The 26,121-nt window shown below is 48.4% G+C and overlaps 1 protein-coding gene across 1 annotated transcript in view; it reads right to left on the bottom strand.

Moving 5' to 3' along the window:
• Positions 1-261: 261 nt before the first annotated feature.
• The window catches only part of LOC146343063 (Fc receptor-like protein 5), a 35,715-nt gene continuing 9,855 nt past the window's right edge, over positions 262-26,121 (bottom strand). The window contains exons 3-13 of the mRNA XM_084806611.1: positions 23,145-23,275; positions 14,838-14,959; positions 12,627-12,715; positions 12,486-12,524; positions 10,911-11,198; positions 8,168-8,491; positions 7,041-7,340; positions 3,255-3,575; positions 2,670-2,768; positions 2,339-2,442; positions 262-1,690 (exon numbers count right to left, since the gene is read on the bottom strand). Of these exons, the coding sequence (XP_084662737.1) occupies positions 1,544-1,690; positions 2,339-2,442; positions 2,670-2,768; positions 3,255-3,575; positions 7,041-7,340; positions 8,168-8,491; positions 10,911-11,198; positions 12,486-12,524; positions 12,627-12,651 (1,647 nt within the window). The 5' untranslated portion in view covers positions 12,652-12,715; positions 14,838-14,959; positions 23,145-23,275 and the 3' untranslated portion in view covers positions 262-1,543. The remainder of the gene's footprint in view (positions 1,691-2,338; positions 2,443-2,669; positions 2,769-3,254; positions 3,576-7,040; positions 7,341-8,167; positions 8,492-10,910; positions 11,199-12,485; positions 12,525-12,626; positions 12,716-14,837; positions 14,960-23,144; positions 23,276-26,121) is intronic.

The raw sequence follows: 26,121 nt of genomic DNA on the forward strand, positions 1-26,121 counted from the left end.
AGGTCTTAAAGGGCTGGTGTCAGTCTCTGCAGTCTCATACTCCAGCATGGCTGAGGGAGAGGAGAAGATACAGGCGGGTCATCCTCGGAGCCAGATGTTGATGGGAGAGCTACATCCTCAGCCTGGGAAGGTATGGGGGGGGCCTGAGGATTCCCTCTGAAGTGGGGTGGCCTGTAACCTGTCAGGATACAAGTTACCCTTGGGGTAGTGTGGAGTCTCAGAACCAGGAGACATGACAAGAAGTGCCACAGAGACTGGTGTGTGAAGCTGAGTCTTTTTGTTTCAATTCAAAAGCATTACAAATAAGAATACATTCCACACAGCCATCATAATATAATTAAGGAAGGACAGACCAAATTGACAGACCACTGTTCATGCCCCCTTTGAAGATTTCTCCGAAGTCCGCAGGCACATCCCCTTTTTTGTAGGTGATTTCTTTTTATCTCTCCACCCCACGAACGCCCTCCTGGCAAATAGCCCAAGAGACTGGCACAGCACCAGTTAAAAGCAGACTTATCAGGGTACAAAGAATGCCAGAGAATGGAGGGGTCAATGGCTGGACCTCCTGGCCAATGGCTGGACCACCAGCCACTGTTCCTTCCTCAGCAAAACAAATCCATGCAGTCCGTTCCGCAAGAAGCCCCAAGAAGAGAGTGGATGTGCTGCAGAATGACACCTCCTGGGCAAAGAGCTGCAGTTGACTCAAGCAAGTGAGCCAGACAACGTACAGGAGGGGAAAGGCAAATATTGGAAGTTTTCTTTGAAGATGCTTCTGTCCTGTCCTGCCGCATCCCCATTTTACTCACATTAAAATTGAAAACAAACAAAAGTATTGAAAAGAAGCCCTGTTGGTTTCAGTAGAACCTGCTCAGGATCTCAACTGAAATGCACAAATAGAATAATAGAACCATAGAGTTGGAAGGGTCCTTAGAGGCCATCTAACCTAACCCTCTGCCAATGCAGGAAGTCCACTGTTACAGCACCCCTGGTAGGTGGCTATCCAGTCTCTGCTTTAAAGGGTTTATCGAAAAGGGCTCTGCTGCCTTCTGATGTGGGCTTCTCAGACATTTGAGAGTTTGATGAGGAACACTGAACACTCACACGCACACACACATACACACTCCTAACGTGTCCTTCTACTGCACAACCTCTTTTATTTTGCTGCTTTGTTGATGGTCAAAAGAGACTATCACTCCCCTTCCAGTTTATTTTCCATCACTGGTCCCAAGGGAGTGGTCTCAAGAGAAAAGGCAAATATTCGCTCTCTCTCTCTCTCTCTCTCTCTCTGCTTTTTTAAGAAACAGGTTTAAAGATGTGTATGCCCCGTCCTCCACCCACTTTGCAAATTCCAACTTAAAGCTTCACTCACATTAAATCCAGTTTTAAACTGACAAATACACTCAGCTTATTTCTCTTCCTGCTCCGGAGCTCAACCTACATGCACCAGCAGGCTTATTTTGCCCTGAGGCAATCGGTTCTGCATTTCAGGTTTGGGTTAATTGTGCAGAATTGCCCCCACTCCCCTCTTGGCCCCAAGGTCTCTTTATTTTGCTGCTTTGTTGACGGGTTGGAAGTGAATCTCGCTGTACAACACCCCCTCCTCTTCCATGGGTGGGAGTCCCTTAGCCATCAGTGATCCAGAAGGCATCTCAGAAGAGCAGGCGAGGGTGGCATAGGTGACGTCTGAGCCCTGGGAAAGAAGAGGTAAGCTGAGGGTGACATTGGCCAGGCATTAAACCAGGAGGTGGCTCATGAGCTCCTTGAGAAGGAGACTGTTCTCCCTCCTTTTAGAGCATTTTTACAAACAGAAAGGGCATCAGTGCTCAAAGAATCCTGGCACGTCTATTCACAAGGAGACCACAGACCTATGAATTGCAAGCACCCTCTGAAAAGCAAGAAGTATTTTAATGGATCAGATGGTGGGTTCAGTTTGCTGTTTCTAACAAATGCCCCAAGAAACCAGAAGCAGATCAGGAAGGTGGTAACCACTCCCCACTTTTCCCCATCCCCAGCCGCTGATAATTCAGAGATAGATTGCCCTGGAACACAGAACACCCATTTAGCTTTCATGGATAATAGCTGAGGAGAGATTTCTGGTTTTAAAAATGTCAGCTAAGCAAATGGCCTTCACTACATGTTGTAGTAGGAAATTCAATGTGGACAATTTTGTACCTGTTTCGCTGTCTGCAGCTACAGCCTGGGGGTAAAGAATCGATTACTACTATTTCTACGCTTGCTTGGAGGAAACCCCAATGCTTAAACTGGTTTAATTATGTAGCACAGATATATCCGCCAAGCCCAGGACTGGGAAAAACCACACATGAATCTTCCTCGTTACCTTGACATGTACGGCTGCCTTCTGGGCTTCCAACAATCCAAGATCATCCAAATCTATTTCCTCCTTGCTTTCTCCTGGCTCAGATTCTTGCTGACATTTCAATGCTTGCAGGGTAAAAAGAATGGTAAACAGAGAAAGAGAAGTGAAACTGTGATGCATATTTCCATCTTTATCTATTGTCTTGCCAAATTCAGTTCAAGCCTGTCTGGTTTCCAGGTAGACCTGAGCCCTGGCAACTCTCTCCTGTAAAAGAAAATGAGCCGCTGCCTGTTAGGAAACTCCTGCTAGGGAGAGTAATGCAGAAAAGATGCTCAGACCCCCCATCACATACCATTCTTCTTTCTCCAGCAATAGAAAGCGATTGGGACCATCAGGATCAGAAGTGGGGTAGCCAAGCTAGTGGACAGCAGAGATGAATTTGGGGCCACAACTGCAAAGAGAAAAGAAGGGCTGGGATTGTTTCTCAATTATTTCATTTGTTAATGTGCCTTGTTCTAGAAGGTTAAAGAAAGGTAAAAACAAGTCGTAAGAATCCATAAGGTTCATTCATCTTCTTAACTGCCCTTAGATAACTATTAAAAAGCAGAGCCTAAGTATTTTTCTCAAATGAAAAGTCTTCTTGCAGGCATAGAAGCAAGAATGTCACTCTCTCCTTTTCTCTTTCTCCCACTCTTAAAACAATGCACATAAAACCCCTGCCCCACTGCTAACAGGCACTAGCCACTAGGTGCTGCTACCGCTTCGGAATACCAAGTGCTAGGAAAAAGCAGGAGAGAGTTGTTGCTGTCATTGATCAATTGAGAGGGCTTCCCAGAGGTATCTCCTTGGCTGCTATGGCATCCAGGATGCTGAACTACGTAGGCCTTTGTTCTGACCCAGCAGGGCGTTATTTATGTTCCACCCACAAATGACTCACCTGTGATGTTCACCTTTTGGCTGCAGGGTGAAGGGACCCATCTGCTGCCGATCTTTTCCTCATATCTGCAGGCAAATTCCCCAGTGTGGTTGGGCTTGGCCTGGAGGATCCTTAGAGATACGTCTTGGTAAGTATCTCCAGATTTCCAGGAGTTCCTTGGAGACCCTACATTGTTGGAGTTCATCTCAACTCCATCTCTGAAGAAACGGAACCTCTTCTCTGTGTTGTCCCCTTTGGCTGAGCAAGTGATGAGCAGGGGGTCCCCTTCAGTCACTGCTCTGGATGGAGGTTCCACTTTCAGTACAGGAGGAGGAGGGGGATCTGGAGATGTCAGTCACAGAGGAGAGGGGATTAGCAGGGACCATGGCATGACTAAGGGCTTCATCACACGGAGCTTTCATCCTGCGATTGAGATTGCTCCTTCACGGCTCTTTACATGACACCATGACCCTGCTGTGACCCTCCTGCACTAAATGCCCTTTGTTCCCTTTTTAAATAGATCGCAGATAATGAACTATCAAGTTACCCTGTTGTGTTCCGCTTGAGTTCCCCCCCTGAAAAGAGGAAAAACGGCAAGAAGAGGAGCGAGATGGATGAAAGACAATGGAAGACTCAGACACGGGGAGAAGGGGGTAGGGAAGCTCATGTAAAGGGAGTCAGTGGTGATCCTGCATTTAAAACAGAAGCAGAAAGCCCTGTTTTAAATGCAGGATTTTAGGCTGGTGTAGAAATGCCCTAAACGTTAACAGTCTGTGTTTCTGTTGGCCTTTAAGAGGAAGCCATATCTAGATTGGATTAGATTGTCAGCAGAGTGTTGTGGGCTCCTGAATCCCCAACTTTTCTGGACATCTCACTTCAGGGGCACAAAAAAGAATGGAGGATAAAGAGAATTTGGTAAGCAAAGAAGAGAAGCATAGAGAAATGGGGGAGAGGGGTCTCAAGGAAGGTCAATTTGAGTCGGCTAAACTTTTAGTCACTTCCATTTCCCCAGAATTAAGGACGCGCCCACATGACAGACTGAAACACGATCAAACATTATTCCCTTTTACCAGGTTACACTGGGATCTATTCTATACCAGTTTTACAGCCATGGCATTTAATCCAGTAGTGTGATGTGTAGATTAGCCCTGTCAATCTACCTTTATATAAATATTTACATGGCATTTCTAAAAGGTGTGTAGTACTGCAGCAGAGTTTAATTTAAATCCTAGACTTTTATCAGCTTTAATCCTGGAAGCTTTTTCAGTGCTTGGGTGTATAAAGAAGAGCTTCCTTCTCCATCAAAAATGGCAGCTGATCCTTCCCCTGTATCCAAGACACAGCATCCTGGGTCAAGGAGTGCACTGACCAGGTTGCTTTGGCTGTGCCCTGCCTGCGCAAGGCAACTGTCTCTCATATATTGTGAATCAATGAAACCGTATCCAACCATCAGCATGTGCACCTATTATAGCTACAGAGATGAGATTGCTCTGGGGAGACTGGATCTCTCATCCTGAGAGCAACATCCGGTACACACAGCTGTAGTTCACAGCTGTATCTTTCTCTACAACGAAGGCTTCATGGGGCCCCATCTCTTCATTCGGCAGGTCCTTGGGGTCCTGAACTTGTTGTGCCTTGTAGATTGTGTATCCTGCCACCTCCTCCCGCTTAGGAAACAAACGGGTCAGGGTGACGTGCACCCCAGTAGTATAGACAGGGTGCTAGGGATTGAGGGAAAGGTGTGCTGGTTGAATTTCTATGAGAGAGTAGGGAAGGAGATTGAGAGAAATCCCAGCCTGTTAGGCCATGAATCTAAGGAAACCTTGGTTATATTTCTGTCAAGACCTTACAGAATTAAAACTGCCACAATCCTTTGAAGAGAAGCCAGGACCATGAAGCTGGTTTAGGTTTACAGTTGTAGTGTGGAAATTACACTGAAATCACCTGTTCCATAGTAACCATTCCTGGAAGAGTTGGAGTCATTTGCCTGAACTGGTTTGCCTGAAGAGCTGTGGTTTGCCACAGCTGCTCCTGCCCCAGTGCTGGGATTAGGGGTCCCAGCCAAGGTCAGAGAATGCAATTTCCAGTCCTCTTCGGCCACCTCTCGTTTCATGGGGCCACTCCCTTCAGAAAACAAGCCCTGTTTCCTCTCCCTGCTATGAAAATAAGGCTGCGCCATCTCCCACGTTCTGTATATCAGTGAAATTGTCCATCCTATGGATGTGCATCGTATTCAGACAAAGTCTGATGCCCGAGCAGAAGTGGGCCGCTTTGTTCTGGCTCTCTGGGTAGCAAGGCAAAGCAACCATCCCGCCAAAGCCAAGAAAACTGAAGCTGCCGCAGAATGAAGCTTTTCCAGCCCCTCATATTTACGTCTCCAAATGGCGTCTTTTGCTTTCTTTTCTCTAAACGAGGGGTTGGAACTGCTTTCAGCCCAAGGGCCGAATGCCATTTCAGAGGAGCCTTCGGGGTCCGCATTCCAGTGGTGGCTGTGGTCAGTAGTAAAAGGGGCAAGGCCAAAAAAATAAAGGAGGGCCAGCCGATTGAAGCTTGAAGTCCCTGCTGCCCATACAGCCTTAGGAGAGGCATTTCAATCATTTAGAATAGGGAAAAAACTGCAGAAAAGCCAGAAAACCACAAAATGATCAGCTGTGGGGGAAATCAGTGTGGGGCTAAGGGAAGGGTTGTGGCATTTGGGGGGACCCCAGAGGGTCAGATTGGGGCCTTGGGGTTCTGCACCCCTGCTCTAAACACTGTGGGGGTGGGGACTGTGTTTGAGTAACTGCCAGATCCACCGTGTAATAAGAGGTCCTGTTTTACCAGGGGCTCCAATCACCGTGCCTGTGGGGAGGGTATGAATGGGCACGAGCAATGGCCATTCTTCCAACGCCACCAGGCTTCGCTATTGAAAAAGCCTTTAAGTGGTTTCCAGTCATCCTAACTCTCTAACCCCTGCACCTCTCCTTCCGAACCTTTGCAGGTTTTTTGTCTGGGGACACCCCTAAGAAGTCTGCCATTTTTAAACATATTGCTCCCCTCCCCCAAAAAAACAGGGGGAGGGAAGGGGAAGTTAATCAATCCCCCCCCCAATGGGGAGCTCCCCTTCCCATGAACCAGTGCACCTATCCTTGTGACACATTGTTGTTTTCTTACGTAGGGACACCTCTGGGATGCTTCTCATTTTCAGAACAATGCTCCACACAGAACATAGGGGGATACATGTGTCCCCTACAAAACGTCAAGGCTGCTCTTGCAGAAAAATCCCTGGCTGCAATTTCCATCCAACCCTGTCCAGAAATTTCAAAGTTATTGGCAGTTCCCTTTATTTATATATATAGATAGATAGATAGATAGATAGATAGATAGAGAGAGAGAAATATAGGTTTAGGTATAGATGGGTAGCACATAAAAACCTGCACCTATTCCTCCAATCTTTGGCAGGTATAATACCCCCCTAAGTGGCTACTATGCCTTCAACTATCATCCAGGTTTGACCAAGATGAAAACAATTACACCTATGATAGTCAATGGGAAGTACAAAGTATCGGATTTAATTATTTTTATTTATTTGTTACTTTTAGATCTCACCTTTTCTACAAGCAGTCCAAGGTGGCATTCATGATCCTCCTCCTCTGCACTGTATTCTCACAACAACCCTGTGAAGTAGCTTCTGCTGAGAGTCAGTGACTGGCCTAAAGCCACCCAGTGGCGTACCAACTCCCAGTCAGGGTTCCAGTCAAAGCAGGGGGGCCCTGCTGCACAACCCTGATTTGTACATTATCCAATGGTAAGCTGGGACGTGCTCACCTGCCATGACGACAGAGACGAGGTTGCTCCGTGGGGATTGAACCTCCTGCCCTGAGAGCAGCATCCAATATGCACAGCTGTAGTTCCCAGCGGTCTCTTCCTCCACAATCAATGCCTCACAGGAACTCTTCCCTTTCATGGGCAGCAGCTCTGTGGAGGCCTGATCTTCCAGTTCCTTGTAGAACAGGAATCCCGCCACCTCCAGCCCGGCGGGAGCCAGGCAGGTCAGGCTAACCGGTTCCCCTTTGGCGTACAGCGGATGCTGGGGATCCAGGGAAAGGGTTGCAGCAGGTGGGATCTCTGGAGGTCCGAGGGGAGGAGGATGGAGAGAAAACAGTCCAGCCAGTTAGCGAGTGAACTCGCGAAACCCCACGCGCAGGTCCCTCCAGCCCTCAAAGAATAAAGATCAGCAGAAGCTTTGACAGTGAAACTGGTTTATGTTCATAGCCATACAAGTCCTCTGTTCCACAGGGCAGAAATGACCCACAAATATCAACTTCTCCTGCTTGGACCCTGGCCCCTCTTTCCCTTGGCGGTTAAGAAACCCAGGAGTTCTGGTTCAGGCCATTTCCACACTGTTGTCTTCCTGGGGTAAGCAACAGCCATTCATTAAAAAACACTGCACAGAGAGGGAAACTGGTTGAAAAGCCACTATACGGTTAATGCATGTGGGAACAGGAAGCTGGGCATCACATTTGTCTACTTACTTTGCCTTTTTTCATTGTAACAAGAAGATGCCTGCTAATATTAAGTAAAGGTCCAGCTTAAAGGTTGCAGTTCTCTTCTGTCTCATAAGAACATAAGAAGAGCCCTGCTGGATCAGACCGAGGGTCCATCTAGTCCAGCATTCTCTTCACACAGTGGCCAACTAGCTGCCCATGTGAAACCCACAAGCAGGACATGAGCGCAACAGCACCTTCCCACCCATGTTCCTCAGCAACTGGTGTACATAGGCTCATTGCCTCTGGTACTAGAGGTAATACATAGCCATCAGGACTAGTAGCCATTGACAGGTAGCCATCTCAAGTGTGGTCAGGCAAAAGTACTGTGCAGCAGGCCTTAACGTCCAAACGAGGAAGGCCTTTTCTATGTGTATGCAATTATTTTACAAATCAAACGTTCCTCACCAGTGATGGAGATCACAACCTGGCTACTCCACACAGACTGGGACCATCCTCCTGCACCGTTTTCCACACAGTAAGAACAGACAAATCTTCCCTCTGGCTCCAAGTATGTTACAGGGACCTGCAAGGTATTTGCTTTCTGGAATCCGTATCCGCTCCAATGACCACTGGCCAGCATTTCGTAGAACCGGAATTCCACTGCCTTCTGCCCTTCTGGGAGGGAGCACGTCAGCCACACTTGCTCTCCTCGGGAAACTACGCTGCGCGGAGGGAAAGTGGACAGGTTGGGGGCTGGTGGGGCTGGATCCGCAGGAGACACTGGGGAACCTGAGAAAGGGAAAGAAGTGCAATAAGAGGCAAACCAGCCACTTCATTCATTTCGGGACACTTCTATGCTGCCTTTCCTCTTAAAGGAAATCCCGGAGAGGTTCACCATATACAGTCGTGATAAAATACGTCAATGAAGCAGTGATAAAACCATAACATCTCTCGCTAAGATGAGCAGGGGTAGGTGGCAATACTAGTGGTCAGGGAAACACCCAGGCAGACAATTGGGTCTTAAGTCCTGGTGGAAACGCTCCACCCTAGGAGCCTGCCTCCTCTCAACGGGAAGATTGATCCACCTGGTGGGCACCATAACCGAGAAGCCCCTCCTCTGTGCCAGGCCAAGTAAACCTCAGTATGGTTGGCAAGGCCTCCCCCTCAGAACATAGAGACCGGGTGTGAAGGATCGCTGGAATGGGAAGGGATGGTCAACTTGTAGCCTCACAAATGTTTTGGGCTGCAACACCCATGATCCCTCAGCTTTGGCTGTGCTGGCTTGGACTGATGGATGTTGTAGGACAAAACATCTGGAGGGCCACACGTTGCCCACCACTGCTGTAGAGAGAGTGACACCCCACCCGGGCCGGGTGAATTGCCCAACTCCTAGACCCAGGAAGCACCCACCCACAGAGCCTCTCTGTTGCCAGGATTCATTTCCAGTTGGCTGGCCTTCATCCAGCCCACCACTGCACCCCAGCCATGCACAGTCACCCCCAAAGCAAATGTGACAGAGAAATAGAACTGGGTGTCATCCACATACTGATGCCACCTTACCCCAACCCCCCCCAAGTGACCACACCCAATGGCTTCATAGAAATGTTAGAAAGCATTGGGGCCAGGATCGTGTCCTGTGGCTGCTCCAACCTCATGGAGCCGGTCCAGGAGGGTGCCATGAATGTTGCTATCAAAAGCCACTGAGAGATCAAGGAGAAACAACAGAGTTGCCCCCCTCCTGTTCCTCTCTGGGTAAAGGTCCTTCATCAGAGCAACAAAGGCTCATTCAGTCCCCAAACCAGGCCCGAAGCTAGACTGGATGCAGAGAGGATGGGATGGGTGGCAGTGCAGAAAGTTCCTGCTGACTGGGCTGCCTTCACTCCAGTGCTGTCTGTAACCAGAAGTGCTGAGTGAGGCAGTTACAACACTTTCAAGCTTCACCAGTAAGAGGAAACAGCGGGTTTCATTCCTTGATCTCTCTTAATAACAGTCTTCGGTCTGGCATCCATCTTGGAACCACACCCCAAAGCACAGAGCGGATGTATGCTCCATTCCAACTTTTCTGAAGAAACACTTTTGCCTTTTGACTATTAGGTAACAACAAGATAAATAGATATTACAGCTACAGCTGTGGCCACAGCCATCAGCTTTCTTATCTCAGGGTGGGCTCTCCCAGGCTCATGGGCCCCGGCATTTGCCCAACCATGCTGGGTTTGGATGCTTGGTCTTTTAAAACTGATGGAACCACAGCATTCCCTTACTCCCTGAGAAACACAAAGGAGAAACATAAGAAAATAAGAAGAGCCATGCTGGATCAAAACAACGGTCCATCTAGTCTAGCATTCCCCTTACACAGCAGCCAACCAGATGCCCATGGGAAACTGACAAGCAGGACAGGAGTGCACCAGCACCCTCCTGCCCATGTTCCCCAGCAACTGGTGTACATAGGCTTACTGCCCCTGATACTGGAGGTAGCACAGAGCCATCAGGACTAGTATGATAGCCTTCTTCTCCAGGAATTCTTCAGACCCCTTTTAAAGCCATCCAGGCTGGTGGCCATCACTTAATGGACTGCCTTATGGGGTAAGGGATTGACGGAAATCTCCCTCTCCTCTGCCAGTCGTTTTCCCTGTTTCAGGTTCATAGCTCCCACCATTTTAGTTTTTTGAGGGATGTTAGTCTGAAATGTGCATTATAATCCTTATTGTGATTACTTTGTAATAACCTACTGAGATGTCCTATTGTGGCTAGTCTGCAGGGACTAAAGGCCCTCCCCCTCGCAAGCTTTTTCTCTACCTGGATTTTAATACGATTCTCCATAGGTAGGAAGCCTGGCTGCAGAGTCTCTGCCACAGAGGGCAAAGCAAATGACTGATGGCTTAATTCAATTAAAAGAAGGGCCAGGCCAACAGCTCCACACTCCCTCCTGGCTTTCTGCTGTGGTACAAATCCTGTCGCTTGCAATTGCTGCTCGCCAGTGTTACTTACCGGTGCCCCAGTAACATTAGCCATGTTAGCTGTATCGAGCTGGCATGTTCAGAGGCAGTAAACTTCCGAATACCAGATGCGTCCTCCAAGCCAGCACATCTCTTGTTCCATGATTATCCCACCTTCCTTTCAGATACAGAGCATTTGGAAACATAATCTTAAAGGGAGGTTGGCAGCCAGCAAGGCTTTTAGTATTCCTGTGTTTTGAACAGAGACTCACCAGTCACGTTGACCCACACAGGATTGCTCTCCAAGAACTTAGGCATCACTCCGTCCACAGGCTTCCTCTGGTACCTACATATGTACTTCCCTGTGTCTTTCTCACTAAGGCTAGGCAAGGAGTAGCTTTGGTTTGGCTGTATGATTGCAAGGGTGCTGTATGCTAGTATGTTGTCCTTAAAGAAGTAGAATCTTCCCAGTCCGGGCTTTTCAGACACTGAGCACGTTAGCGTAATGTAGAGGCCAGGGGAGTAATGGCCATCTCCTGGTCTCACGGTCAGCTGTAGATCTGGAAAAGATAAAGGGAGGAGGATGAGAAACACCAGAAGCTTTGATCACCAAATGTGCTCACTTCAGATGGAGAATTAACATCAGAAAGAGCTATTATTTACATGACTTTCCCAGATTCTGTGTGCATTTCCAGAACCAGCTGGGCTGGAGAGATTCCTAGGCCATCTTACATGCCAAACTGCCTGCAGCATACTTTTTTTCAGGATCTGTCATGTATATATCAAGGCAAAATATTTTTAAAACTAAAAACAGATTGGGAAGGGGTTACATGAACTGATCAGATCCAATCTAAAAACCAATCCTGAGGAATCCCTCCAACCATGATCTCATTCCACAACTCCATCTCCTTAGTCTCCTCTCACCCCATACAGGCTGTTTGCTGCCCCCCCCCCCCCCGTGAGGGCTGCCCAGCATCTCCCATTCCTCCCCAGAGTGTGGAAGGCCCTTTTGGATGACCAGGGACTATATGCACAAGATGGAGAGCTGCAGATCCCTGAAAGATGCATCCCTTGAATGTCCTCCCACCCACTGGGAGAGGCCTTCATCCAGGAACCGTTGTTGAACTTTGAGGACCCATGTGCAACCTAGAAAGCCAGACTTACATTCTACAGTTAACCACAAAGACGTGCACTCATGTAAATACCAAGCCAATAGACCTGTCTGTCTGTGTTCTGGATCTGAAACGACCCCTATCATCTGGTCCAGTGGTTTTGTGCCCAGAGCTACATTTTTCCAGGGTCTTTGGCAGCTACAGGGGTGGGGAGGGGTGTATTTAGAATGAAAGGCATCAAATAGATCTTGAACAACCTAGTATCTCAAATCTAAGAGGGGCTTCTTCCAAGCTGGCAGCCGGAACCAATGTATCTGTTACTTCCAGGTTTCCCTCTTGCCACATTTCTGGCATAGTTGTGAAGACCTTATTTTCCCAGGCATTTTACTCTTTCTGTTTCTGTTGCTTTAGATATGTTCCTGCATTTTAAATTTTTGCCTTGCTGCTAGGTTCTAGTTTGGTTTTTAGCTTTATTCCATACTGTAATTTTAAATGTTTAACCTTTTACATTGCATTTTATCAAGTTGTCTTTTATGGTGCTAATTGTTGTGAACTGTCCAGAGAGTTTCAGCTATTGAGTGATATAGTCATGTAATAAATAAATACTTTATACTGCTTGTAAATTCATGTGCACATGGCAATGCTACTTTAAAAAAAGGAATATCCTCTAGCTACAACCCTTAGAAGACTGACAAACAACAGTAACGTTAAAACAAGGACAGAAGTCAACTTTACCTGCATAGGCTGATTGCCAGAGGAAGATCCAAAGACAGCCTGGAAGGAGAGAATGTAGTGAGAAATTGTGGGTGGGTAGCGAGGAGATAGATGGTGAATTTTTGAACTAAGGTGGGCATGAAGAAAAAAGAGGCCTCAAACCTGTCAGCGAAGGAATGAGCTCCATGCTCAGTCAAGATCCCTTAGTGGCCACGCAGCTGGGTGCCTCAGCTCCACCAACGTCCTGCTTTCTGTCCCAAGAGACATGACAAACTGTCCCTGCTGAGCAGTACCCTCTCTTGCAGCACAGAGCAAGTGAGGAGCTGCAACCTCGCCCCTCCCTTCCACACACCATCGCTCCCCACACCCAGCCTAGAGCACACCGCTCAGACGAGAGGCCTTAGGAACATCATAATCTTTATTTAAAGCTAATAGAGCAGCTAACCACATCCAGCCTTGATGTACCTTACCTTGTCTTATCTTTTCTTGTGATCTTAAAATAAGCAAAGACCAGCAACGTGGGACATGAGGTGAGAAAACGGGGTAGTGAAGAGGATGTGTTCATTGTGTGTCATATCTTTACTGAGACAATCCACACCTGGGTTCTCTCTTTCTCTCTCTCTCTGCCTCTCACACACACACAAACACATTAATGTTATGTCTGGCTCACTCACCCAAAACACAATCACCAAACCTTATTGTTCCCATGATTCTAGTTCTTTTTTCCAATACTTTTGGGAACGATGATGTGACTTTTTTTGTTCCATGTGCTGTGGGGGCAGTAGTGATTCCTGTGCAGACAAGTGATGCAGGGGATCTCTACACCTCAGGTTTATTGTGCATTCATGGCTGCTCACTCACTGAATTGTGCGGGTCCATTACATGATGTCGTCGTCGTCCAGTCATTATTCCATTATTTCCTCCCACCTATCCCGTGTTTTCCTCAGACAGAAAAAAATGGGCATTTTTCCAGATACGCGCAAATGGAGCGCCATGTCCTCCCCGTGTATTTCTCCCCTAGCATGAAAGAAGCACTGAGTGTGGTTGTTGGGGGTGTGGTTATGATCTCGAAGGTGGTGACGAAGGTCTGACAGGCGTTCAGCGTGCGCCATTTTGGCTCCTCGCCATTTTCAGCCTGCCTGTTCAAAACAGAGCAGCAGAGTGGCAGAGTGGCAGCGCATGGTGGGGGGGGGGGCGGCACAGCAGAGGAGCAGCAGAGGGGCTGAGCGGCAGGGACTGGCCAAAAGAATGGAAGAGGGAGGCGGGCCTGGGGAAATCGGTGGGGAGGCTGTCTGCATGTCAGTCCCCATCCACCAGTAATGTGCAAGGGGAGGGAAAGGGGAAGGAACCCAGGAGCAAGTATCGCTGAACCTGGAGCGCATGTAATGCCTCTTCTAGGGATGCCAGAGAATTCCGCCACGGATCTCGGGGAGGCCGAATGCCAGTGCATTCGGCCCCCCGAAATCTGTGGCGGAATGGCCTGCCACCCCCCTGTGCCCCCTGTGGATCCCCCTGGGACGAGACTTACCTGGGGTGGATCTTCTGGGCAGTGGCGGCTCCGGCGGTGGCTTTGGTGGCGGCAGCTGGTCTCCCGACCGGCTGCTGCCACCGCCATTTGCAGTTTTGTTTTGTTTTGTTTTACACAGACGTGATAGGCTATGTAAGTTTTTACATAGCCTAAAACGTCTGGGTAAAAAAAAAAAAAGGCGTACGCAAATGGCGGCTGCTACGGCCGGCCGCCGCCATTTGCGTACGCACGTGTTTTTTGTTTTCTTTGTTTTTTACCCAGAGCCCTCTGCGTCCGGAAATCCGGCTGCGGACGGCTCTGACCTGGCTGGGCCTGGCCAGCTGCTCCGCGGAGCTGCCACGGAGCACAGCCGGCCATGGAGGATTCCGGGGGGGAGGAACGGAGCACCTCTCTCCCGTCCAGGATTCCAGGGGGAGGGACGGAACGCCTCCCCCACCACCATCAGCATAATCCGCGAAAGGTAAGTGATCACGGAAACATAACACTATGGGAATGGCCATCTACAGAGAAGGAAGCACGTGTAAAGGGAATCAGTTGTGATCCTGCATTTAAAACGGAAGCGGAAAGCCCTGTTTTAACTGCAGGATTTTAGGCTGGTGTAGAAATCCCCTCTCTCTCCCTCACACACAAACCAACACACTAACGTTTCATCTGGCTCACTCACAAAAAACACAATCACCAAACCTTAATGTTCCCATGATTTTGGTTCTTTTTTCCAATACTTTTGGGAACCTTCATGTGACTTTTTTTGTACCATGTGCTGTGGGAGTAGTAGTGATTTCTGTGCAGACAGTGATACACTCTTCTCACTCTTTATCGGTAGGAGAGGCTTTAACTTGCCGTACCTCCTTTTCAGACATTGTGTCCCACCTTCCCTTCTTCCTGGAGGAAGGAGCTCTGTGGTTGTCTCCATCTTCCTATTTCACATTTCTTCATCAATCACCATGGGAAGCCATCCATTTTTCCACTTTCAACAAAAAAAATTTAAATTGTATGCGCTTCGGACTTTTAAAACAAAACAAAAAACGTTTTGTTTCCAAAGCACGCCTGCATTGCTGCACATCTCTGTGCAGGTTTTCCGTAGTTCTGGCAGGAACAGAAGATAGAAGAACAACTGCGTTCTAATCACTGTTACATCATGATTTTGTAGCCATGAACACACTCGATCTCCAATCACACAGGACGTTCTGCCTGGTTAATAACATGGGGGACAACATGTACAGGTATAATGAGTGAAGGGCCACCATTCCTGGCCTCATCTCTCTACATAATTTTAGCCCTCACAAATTATTTTGAATGCCTGAATAGGACAAAACTGAAAATGAAACTAGAGACCAGAAACATACTCCACAACATACACACATTAACGCACACCTGATAAAGTGTACTGGTCTCAGTCTTGCATGGATAGACTACTTTCCATTCTTCTGGAGAGTCAGACCATTAAACAAGTCTTTGAAGCTTAACAACCTAAATGAAATTCTCATGCATCGCTACCTGTAGAGCAGGGATGGGCAACTTGTGGCCCCACATATGTTTTGGCATCCAAACTTATGATACCTCAGCTTTGGCTATGATGGCTTGGGCTGATGGGAGTTGTAGAACAAAACATCTGGAGAGTCACAGGTTGTACACCCCTGCTGCAGAAGGAGTAAAACCCCATCCAGGACAGGTGAATTGCTCAACTACCAGACCCAGGAACCAGACACCCCCAGAGCCTCCCTGTTACCAGGATTCAATTTCAGTTGGCTGGCCCTCACCCAGCCCACCATTGCATCCAGGCTCCAGTCCAGGCCATGCATGGCCACACCCAAATCAGATGTGATAGAGCAATAGAGCTAGGTGCCATCCACATACTGATGACACCTCATCCCAAATCCCCCAATGACTACACCCAAGGTGTTCATATACATGATAAAAAGCATTGGTGACAGGATCGTGCCCTGGGAGCTGGTCTAGGAGGCTACCATGGTTGTTGGTATCAGAAGCCACCAAGAGATCAAGGAGAAGGAAGAGGGCCGCCCTCCTTCTGCTCCTGTCTGGATAAGGGTAATCTATCAGGGCAACCTAGGCTGACTTAGTCCCAAAACCAGGCCTGAACCTAGACTGTATGCAGAGGGAATGTGTATCAGCATGGAAAGCAGCACAGTTCCAGCTGGCTGGTGTGCCCTCACTCCAGTGCTGTAAAGAGAAGTGCTGAGTGAGGCAGCTATATGATGTGCAGACTACACCAGAGAGGTGAATAGGCAGGTTTTATTTCTTGGTAACCCAGGAGTGATATTTAAAAAAAAAAATGGAGTTAAGGGCAATTGAAGGATTTAACGGCTGTGGAAAAGGGATGGGGGGAAAGGGTGATGGTTTGGATTTGCAGAGGAGAGACCAGCTGCCCATAAGCAGAGTTTAGTGACCCCAGAGGAGGATCTGTGAGGGAGGCAAAGCAAGCAGCCCCACATTGATCCAGGGCACAGGGTGCTTCCAGACGGAGAGCTCCTAGCGCTGCCACGCAGAACGTATCGTGCAGGTATTCCTTCCCTTTCTCCTTAACAGTTGCGGGTGACTGGGTCTCCAATCACACAGGACGTTCTACTCGGTTAATGACATGGGGGACAACATGAACGGGGACAATGAGTGAAGGGCCACTATGCATGGCCTCCTCTGCCTACATACTTGCAGGCCTCACAAGCTCAGGTGAATCCCTGAGCAGGGCAAAACTGAAACTTACAGAGCAGAGACGTACTCCAGAATGTACACACATTCAAGCACGCCTGACAGAGCGGACTTGAGTGGGAGGATCTCAATCTTGCGTGAATGGAATGCTTTCTTCTCTCCTGGAGAGTCAGACAATTGGCTCTCCAGCTGTTCAGGCTGGACTGTTTCCCAGCCCTACCAGGAGATGCCGGGATTGAACCTCGGACCTTCTGCATGCAACGCACGGGCTCCATCACACTGAGCTATATGTGGGTGTGCTAGGGATGGCGGAGAATTCCGCCATGGATTCCAGTGAGGCCGGATTCTGTAGAATCCAGCCCCCCAGAATCCGTGGTGGAACGGCCTCCTGCCCCCTTTTGATTTTGATTTAGCTCAAAAACAGGGTAGATTTGGCACTTTTGAGTGTCCCTACTATTTTGCTGGGACCGCGGTGGCTTAGTGGTTAAGATGCTGAACTGCAGACTGGAAGGTCGGCAGGTCAGCAGTTCGAGACCCGAGTGCTGCGTGATGGAGTGAGCTCCCATCTTCAGTCCCAGCTTCTGCCAACCTAGCAGTTCGAAAGCAAGAAATTGCAAGTAGATAAATAGGTACCGCCTCGGCGGGAAAGGTAACAGCGTTCCGTGCACCTCGGTGTTCAGTCATGCTGGCCACATGACCATGGAAGCGTCTTCGGACAGCGCTGGCTCTTCGGCTTAGAAACGGGGATGAGCACCGCACCCTAGAGTCGGACACGACTGGTTGGGGACACCTTTACCTTTTACCTTTTACTATTTTGCTGCCAAATCTTGGTGGTACATGGCCAATATTTCTGCTGCTGCACCATCGAATTTCAGCAGTGTGGGGTTAGCAGCAGGGGTGGGGTGGGGCCACACCCAAGGCCATGGGGGAGGGGGCTGTGTGTCCCACCTCTGTGTTAGGGTGAAGTAAAGGAAGGAGAAGTTTGGGGAGTGGCTGAGTTCTGGAAGCTGACTGAAATGGCAGTTGAATCGTATTTCAACACTGGCATGGGGATACTGCCCTCAACAGTGCCTGAGGGCAGAGGGGTAGCTTACACTCCTGAGACATCTTCCCCATTCTCCCTAATGGGAGGGACAGCCCAGCCAGTTTAGGATCCCCTTTTCTACCCCAGAAGACTCATTATATGTGGCAACCTCTTCCTTTGTCTGCTGGGAGGATGGGTTGAAGTGGAATATTCATGTACAGCTCTCCTCCTCCTCCCCTTCCTCTGGCTTGTATTCATTCTCCGTCCCTGGTCTCAGTGGAGCACACATAGGGATGTACGAAACACTTACCTGTTTTTGTCCAGGGACATCCGCGGTAGGGGAGAGGCGCTCCGTCCCTCCCCCCGAAATCCTCGATGCGGGGAGGCAATCCGTTCCTCCCCCCCGGAATCCTGCCCGGCTGGCTCCGCTCCACAGCCAGGCCACGGAGCCGCCGGCCAGGCCAACCCGCAGCGGGGCCTCCAGCCACTGCCAGGCTGCTGCAGACGCAAATGGTGTCCTGAGTAGGGGATGCCATTTGTGTCCCTATGGTAGCTCATGATAGGCTACGTAAATATTTACGTAGCCTATCACAGAGAAAACAAGAACGCAAATGGCATAGGGGACGCCATTTGCGTTCCCGCTTTAGCCGTGATAGGCTACATAAATATTTACGTAGCCTATCACAGGCTACAATAGGGACGCAAGTGGCGTCCCCTACTCAGGATGACATTTGCATCCTCAGCAGCCTGGCAGCAGCTGGAGCCACCACCGCAGCCAAAGCCGCAGCCACAGCCGCAGCCAGGTAGGCTCCGTTTTGCAGGGCTTTTGGGGGGGGTGGGGCGGGCTGCTCCATTCTGCCACGGATTCTGGGGGGCCGAATTCACTGAAATTCGACCCCCCTGGGACCTGTGGCAGAATTCTCTAACATCCCCAAGCACACAGCTCTCAGGAATGCCCCTTTTGTCTTCTGAACCCTCCAATAGCCAGAATCAACACTCAGACAAAAGCACTGCTTTGCAAGTCTTTATTTCCATTTGACCTAATGAGGCTTACAGATGCTAATTGCCTGAGACCCAGAGGAAATACAAAGGAACGGCCTACCAGGGGTTTCTAAGAGTTAGGACGTCAGTTGATCGCCATTTGGAGAAAAGTGCGGCAACTCTCTGAACTTAAGGAGTAGGAGGGGAAATTCTCCCTCTTTCCCATGGGGTCTCGGGGCGCAGTTGTTGACGTCAAGCCAATTGGGCTGAGTGCCTCAGCTCGGCTCCCGCAACCTCTCACTTGGCTCTGTGCCTGCGCCTCATTTCTAAAAGCTCAAGTTGTCCCTCCCTTTCCATGCCAGGGTCACTGTCACTCCCAGGAATCTGAGCTGGGGAGGCTCCCCCTCCAGCTGCACCTCTGAAACCTGAGAGAGTTCCTCTCCCATGGATTATATCTCCTCTACAGAATCAGAGCTGCTTTGGGATTATGGGCTCAGATCCAACCCTGACATCAGCAGATCAAGAGGTAAGAAGGGTGTTGTTGACATCTCAGCCCTGGGAATATGGGGGGAATCTGCCAGTGACATCCCTCGGGCATAAAATGAAGGATAGCTCAGGATCCTATTATGGGTTAGCCTGTTCTTCCTCATTTTAAAGCATATGTATAACCCCCAACTCATTCAGCTCTCATGTTGTAAAATCCCCAGGGGTTGTTATCAGAAACAATTAGCAAAACAATTGCCCACACCCTCAGAAAAGAAAGAATTGTCCTGGCAGATCTAATCAAGGGTTCGCCTGGTCCAGTTTTCTGTTTTTAATACCAGCTGGTCCCACTTATCTAAGCTAATGCCTGCCATCAGATCTTGAAGGAGCATGGACACTTTTACATTTCTCCCCCACCCTCCCCACTACCCACCCCATCACAACATCGGGGGGGGGGGAGGCGGAGGAATCAATGGAGGGGAAATGGACAGGATGGGGGCTGGTAGAAGTGAACCCACAGGAATCACCTGGGATTCTGAGAAAAGAAAAGCTATGCAATAAGAACAACATCTAGTCACTTCCTTATGATCTCAGGAGCGGAAGGTACTTCCAGACAAGGCTTTTATCATGCCACCACCCTGCCTCATTCACAGAATGTTACAGTGGAGCCAGACAACATCGTCTTCCACTCAAAACCCTCCCATGTTTTCCCCCTGCTTCTTCCACTATTTTGCTTACGGCAGAAAATCTGTTAAGGAAAAATGGGTGGAATACCTGCACATACATTCTGCATGGCAGAGCCCTCCACCTGGAAGCACCCAGTGCTTTGCTTTGCCCCCCTGACAGATCCTCCTCTGGGGTCACTAAACTTACCTTAGTTGAACAAATGAAGAGGGAAGGCACCAAGACCATGTTTCCACAATGACAGAAGGAGAAGCTAGTGGAGAAGTCTCAGATTTTTTTAAAGGAATTGTTTTTTCTGCACACAGAGTTCCACAAGCAAATTCTCCAGACCAGTAAAAATTGCTTCACAGACCATACTTCCTGGTGGAGGTGGGGGTTGGAGTGAACATCATCCGACTGGCAGGGGCTGCTCAACCAATAAAAGAGGCTTCCCCCTCCCCCCATTTTCTCCTTTCCCCTGAAAGTGCATTTCAAGAGCAAGCCTCATTGAGCACAATGGGAGTTACTTCCGAGTAGATACACATATGCTTGTGCTGGAAAAGGGGGGAACACAAAGAGGTAAACCAGCCCCCATTTTAACCCAGAAGACCTCATTGTCCACAATGGGAGTTACTTCTGACAAGACAGTAATGGGTTTGTTGTGGGAAAGAGAGCAGTAAACACAAAGACAGAAACCAGCCCCCATTGTAACCCACAGGATATCTGTGAAGTACTTAAGGAATTGTGCTTAATCTCACTTAAGGAATTGAGCTTTAAAATGTGTCATGTCAATTGAGGTGCTCTCTGTTATTTCTGTGGTCATTGAGAGGGCAAGCCTCATTCAGCACAATGGGAAGAAACAGCTCTTGACTGGGGTCAGAAAGGCACAGCCCTGGGCAGGGCTAGCGTTCTGGAGCTAAATGCAAGGGTTGGGGCACACAGTAACTATACTAGGGAGAAACCAACTTAAGGAAAATAATTGGACTTTAAGCAGTCTCAGGAAATCCAGTTTTTCCCTGATACACTCCAGGGTGGCTGCTGGACGGCCATGACGTCATGCATCCCTAACGACCTCAACACACAGCCAGCTTGGAGTAAATTGCTGGTGGAAACACCCCTGAGTGTATGTGTATGAATGACATGTTTGTGAGTGTGTGTGTATGTGTGCATAAAACAAGGGCTGGCATACGTCCCCTAACACGTTTGCCCTGAGTCAATGCAGCTTTGAGGCTGAAAAAGATTCCCTACCTCTATATTAAGCTATCAGCCAACTATCTGTTGACAAGAGGAGAGAAGGGGGAAAGGGGGAAAAAGGAGTGGGGAGAGAAAGAAGAGAGTAGAAGGCAAAGTCAGCTACACCCATGGGTACAGGAATGTAAGATATAGCTAGCTCCACAAACTCTGACCAAATGCCATTAAATTTGGTGCTAGCATCTCATTTATTAATTATTGCACAGTTTTTGACTGAGAGGTTTAAAAGGTCACCTATCTAAGTCTGAATGTGTGGAGAATTCAGTGCTTTCCAGTGCTACAGGTTAAGCCATTTGGCTACCACTGTAGTCCTTAGAATTACCAGACACTGATAAGGCCTGATTTCTCATGCTGATGCTATTTATTATTATTACATTTATATCCTACTTTTTCCCCTCTTGCACAGAACCCAAGGCATCTTATGTCATCCTCCTCCTCTCCATTTTTATCCTCCCAACATCCCTGTGAGGTAGGTTAGGCCGAGAGTCAGTAATTGGCCCAAAGTCACCCAGTGAGCTTCAAGGCTGAGTGGGGACTAGAACCCCGATTTCCCAAGTTCAACACTCTAACCATTGCACCAAGCTATGCATTCAAGAAATGGGCCGAACTGGATGCAGCCTTATCCCACGAACAGCATTCTGTCCTAATATTGCTCAGTTTGGAGGGCAGCTGTGAACAGAGCACTAGCTTTGTATTTGATACAGCCTTGAAACACTCTATTATCACGTAATTTGTTGTTGTTTTTAAAAGTTGTTGCCGACTTTGAGCGTATGGTGGTGGCAGGACAGGAATTGGAGTGTGTGAATGGATGGATGGATGGATGGATGGATGGATGGCCAATACTTCCAAGAGGTGTGATGTTGTTTTGGGAAAAAAGAAGAATGGGCTGAGGTTGCAACCCCTCCATTTCAGTCTGACTTGTCTACAGTGCTACTGTGCCAACTGCGCCCATTCCTAGGGACATCTGATCTGGCCACAGTTGCACATGCCTTAGTTACAACCCACTTGGACTACTGTAACACACTCTACATGGGGCTGCCCTTGAAAACTGTCCAGAAACTTCAGCTGGCCCAGAACGCTGCAGCCAGACTGTTGAGGGGGGCCGGTTACAGGGCGCATGCAATTGACTCCCTCTTGTTACAACAGTTTCGCTGGCTACCAGTCTGTTTCTGGGCAGAACTCAAAGTGCTGGCTATGACCTATAAAGCCTTATACAGCTTGGGACCAGGCTACCTGAAAGACTGCCTTCTCCTATACAAGCCTCCTGAAAGACTGCCTTCACCTATACGAGCCTGCCCAGGTGCTAAGATATTTGGGAGAGGCCCTTCTTTTGAGGACACCACCTTCTGGGGTGTGTTAGGCGGCGACAAGAGGGCCTTCTCAGTGGCCACTCCCTGGTTGTGGAACTCCCTGCCGAGAGAGTTTAGGTTCACTCCCTCTCTGCTGTCCTTCCACCAGCAGGCAAAGACCTTTTTATTCAAGTGGACCCTGGTGTGTAAGTGGGTCTGTTGAGCTGGATGCTGTTTTTACTCTGTTTTTAATTGTGTTTTAATGTATTTGTTTTATTACTGTTTTTATCAAGTTTTATTTGTGATTGTAAGCCGCCTTAAGTGCCGTTTTTTTGGTAGAAAGGCAGGGTACAAATCAAATAAATGAAGTTCTTCCCAGCAATATCTTAGTTCTCATCTTTTCCAAGCATTCAGTTTCTCCCCAGCATTAGGCCTCTCCCAAAACTGCTCTCCGATTTTCTGTGTCTTTCTTATTCTTCTTTCCTTCCAGCCTTCCTCTACACACTAAAAACTCTTTTTGGTCTCATCACTTTATAAGTTAAAGATAACTGGTGCTCTTATCACTCTGGACCAACCAGGAAGGCTCATCCTTGCCCCAAGTACCTTCTGCTGAGCTATTTGCAACCATTTCTGCAGAAACAAAACTACTTCCAGCAACCCTAGTTGGAAACACAATTTGTTCAGGCAAAATGAGTATCATAATTGTGTTACAAGATCTTTACTGATGGAATCAAAACTTTCACTCAAGATATTATCACTTCATTCCATGCCCGGCCTCATCATCCCAATCTTACCTGGGTGTTGGTATTCTGGAAATGCTTCATGACCTTCATGACAAAAGTCTTCATCTGCAAGAACTGGTGGTTCACGATGCTCCCTGAGCCATCCATCAGAAGAGCTATGTCAGTGAGCTGTTCTGGACATTCTAAGGGATAAAACACCAGTGGAAAAGGGTGGGGAAGAGTGTAGGGGACACATAATCAAGGACATCACGTATGTCGTTGTCTCACTATACAATGAGTATACACTATACACTATACGTTGTCTCACTATACAATCTGAATATTTTTTTTAAAAAATGGATTGCTCTCAATTTTTCAATGCATGTTCATGAGTCGGGGGGGGGGGGCAGGGGAAATAGGGCAGCCAGCATTTTTACTGGCTCCAACTCCTCACTGAAATCAATAGATGTTCTATAGAAATCAGTAGTCCAGATAGTTGTGTCAGGATGCCAGCTGACCCAATCCCAAGGGAGATCTCTTCGGAAGAGGAGGAGAAGCTCAATCCCTTGGCACACCTCTCCTACAGTAGACCTGGGGCAACCCAAGGCATCCTGTGGCAGGGGTGCCCCGTCTGAGATCCCCAAGAACCCCTTCAACCCTGGCTTGAGCCCAGCGGTGCTTTCAGACTTTCCTCCTCCTCCCACATCTCACCAGAGCACCAACAGCCACAGATCAGGTGAGATGTTCAGAGGCATCATTGGGGTGACCACCTGGATGCCAGAAGACCCTTTCAGCCAGGGTATATGCATGAGGAAGGGTCTATTCAGGAGCAAGGGTCTACTCATGAGAAGGAAGACCTAGCTGTGGCTACTGATGAGGAAAACTCAGCTGCAACTGCTGAATCAGAGTCAACCAGCATAGAAGCTCTTGGGGCTTCTTCACACGGAGCTTTTATCCTGCTATTGAGATTGGTTACTCATGGAAGTTTGCAGGCCCTTTAGATGACATCATCAACCTCCAGGGCATCTCTCACACTAAATGACCTTTATCCCATTTTTTGAAAGATTGGAGCTAATGAGCTATCAAATTACTGTGCTTGAGTTCCGCTTGAGTTCCCTCATGAAAAGAGGAAAACTCAGAATAAGAGGAGCTAGACCACAGCGCCATCTAGCAGCTGTATAAGAAACATATCAAAGACTGACTTGGATTCTGACTTGGATTCCTGCATTGAGCAGGGAGTTGGACTCGATGGCCTTGTAGGCCCCTTCCAACCCAATTACTATTCTGTGATTCTATGACTCAGATAAAGGGGGAAAAGGAGGGGGGAAGGAAGCATGTGTAAAGGGATTTCATTGTGGTCCTGCATTTAAACTGAAAGCAGAAAGCCCTGTTTTAAATCCGGGATCTTAGGCTGGTGTAGAGATGCTCCATGTCTTCCCCAGACCTTTATTGAGTAAGTTAACAGCTCACATTGAGCTACCTTGCTCCAGGTGGGGGCTCAAGACAGGTTAGGATTAGTACAGATGCAAGACTCTAATGCACGCTACCTTTGGAAGAATCCCCATTAAAGGCAGTGGGACTAAAATGTCTGCATATGGAATGTAAAAGCACAATGCGCTAGGAAGTTCAGTGGGTCTCACTTAGGCAAACTGTCCGGTGGATGTGTCAGTGGCGCAGCTGGGGTTGGATCTCTGGACCAAAGTCTACGGGCCCATAGCCTGGGAGGGGGAGCAAATGACTACCCAGAGAGCAGAAGGTGATGTGGACAGTGCAAACACAGCCCGTGCCAACACCTGGGCCAACCTGGATATCTCAGGCGACCCCAGAGCTGATACTGACTGCAAGCATCCTTTCTTCTCTTTTTAAAAACAATTTTATAATCAGGGGCCAGGTGGCTGGACGTGTGCATGGCTGCAGATGCACATTTTATTATTTTCACTCTAAAAATATATTATCTTTTTCTACAATATTTTTCTTTTTACTCAAGCTTGGCAAAGAGGTGGGGGGGTTCTCCTCTAATATATCAAGGATGTAGAGGCAGTTGTAAAGCATGGCGTTGGGGTGGGGGGAGAAAGAAATGCTAGTTGTGTGCTTTGTGTCTGAAGTACTACACACAGTAATACACACAGGCGTCTAAAGGGGGACCCCATAAGACCGTTAAGTCCAAGGTCTGAACTTACCTAGCTGCACCACTGTGGTTTCACCTTCCCAGACCTGCCTGGCATGGACCTTGCATGCACCTGCACTAGGTGCAGGCACTCCCTGATCCAAGAGGCTGTCCCTGGATTAGTGAAGGGTCACCATGCCAGAGCAGCACTGTGTGTTAGATTAAGAGCTGAGCAGTGGTGTAGGGGAGGTGGGGCGCGCAGGGACGCAGCCCCGGCACTTTTTCATCAGCAGGGACTGTGATGTCATCTGCCACCCCCTCAGAATTCCCTGTTCCCTCTGAGCGTAGCTGCGATCCTCACTGTAGCTGTGGGGGGAATGAATTTTCCAAGCAACAATATATCGTTCCATGTTGGAATGCAAAGTATTTGGGATGACTTGGTCGGGAATGGGCAGTTGAGGCCTATTCACTTTACCAAAGACGGGCTCCTGGTGGAGATGAAAACTCCTAGAACTGGTTGGTTGATATGGATCGACACAGCTGCCTGAAATTTTTGGACTGCCCTTGGAGACTGTCACAGTGAGCTCCTGCATTTCCAAATTTACCACTACACCACTCGGTGTGCATGTGTGTCTGTGTGTGTGCGTGTGTGCGTGTGGTTCGATCCAGCTGGGTGTGTGGACGTTTCTGTTGGGGGGGGAAGGGGGGAGATATAATGAAGGCGCTTAGGGAAGGCTAATGGAAAATGTTGGGGTGCTAGGGGAGTGTGTGAGGGGGCTGTTTAAATGAGAAGGGATCTGTCCATGAGGGCTGAGTTGAGAGGGCGAGGCTTCCATAGAAGATCATATTTTGAAAACCTAAAATGTTTGTGGGTGAGTGGGTAAAAAAGATTTTAACACCCCTGCATTTTTTTCTCAGACGTCCAACGGAAATACCCCTGCC

The sequence above is a fragment of the Heloderma suspectum genome, chromosome 6 (genome assembly GCF_057233095.1).
Source record: "Heloderma suspectum isolate Gila_16-S chromosome 6, 16-S_ref, whole genome shotgun sequence".
Lineage (NCBI taxonomy): Eukaryota > Metazoa > Chordata > Lepidosauria > Squamata > Helodermatidae > Heloderma > Heloderma suspectum.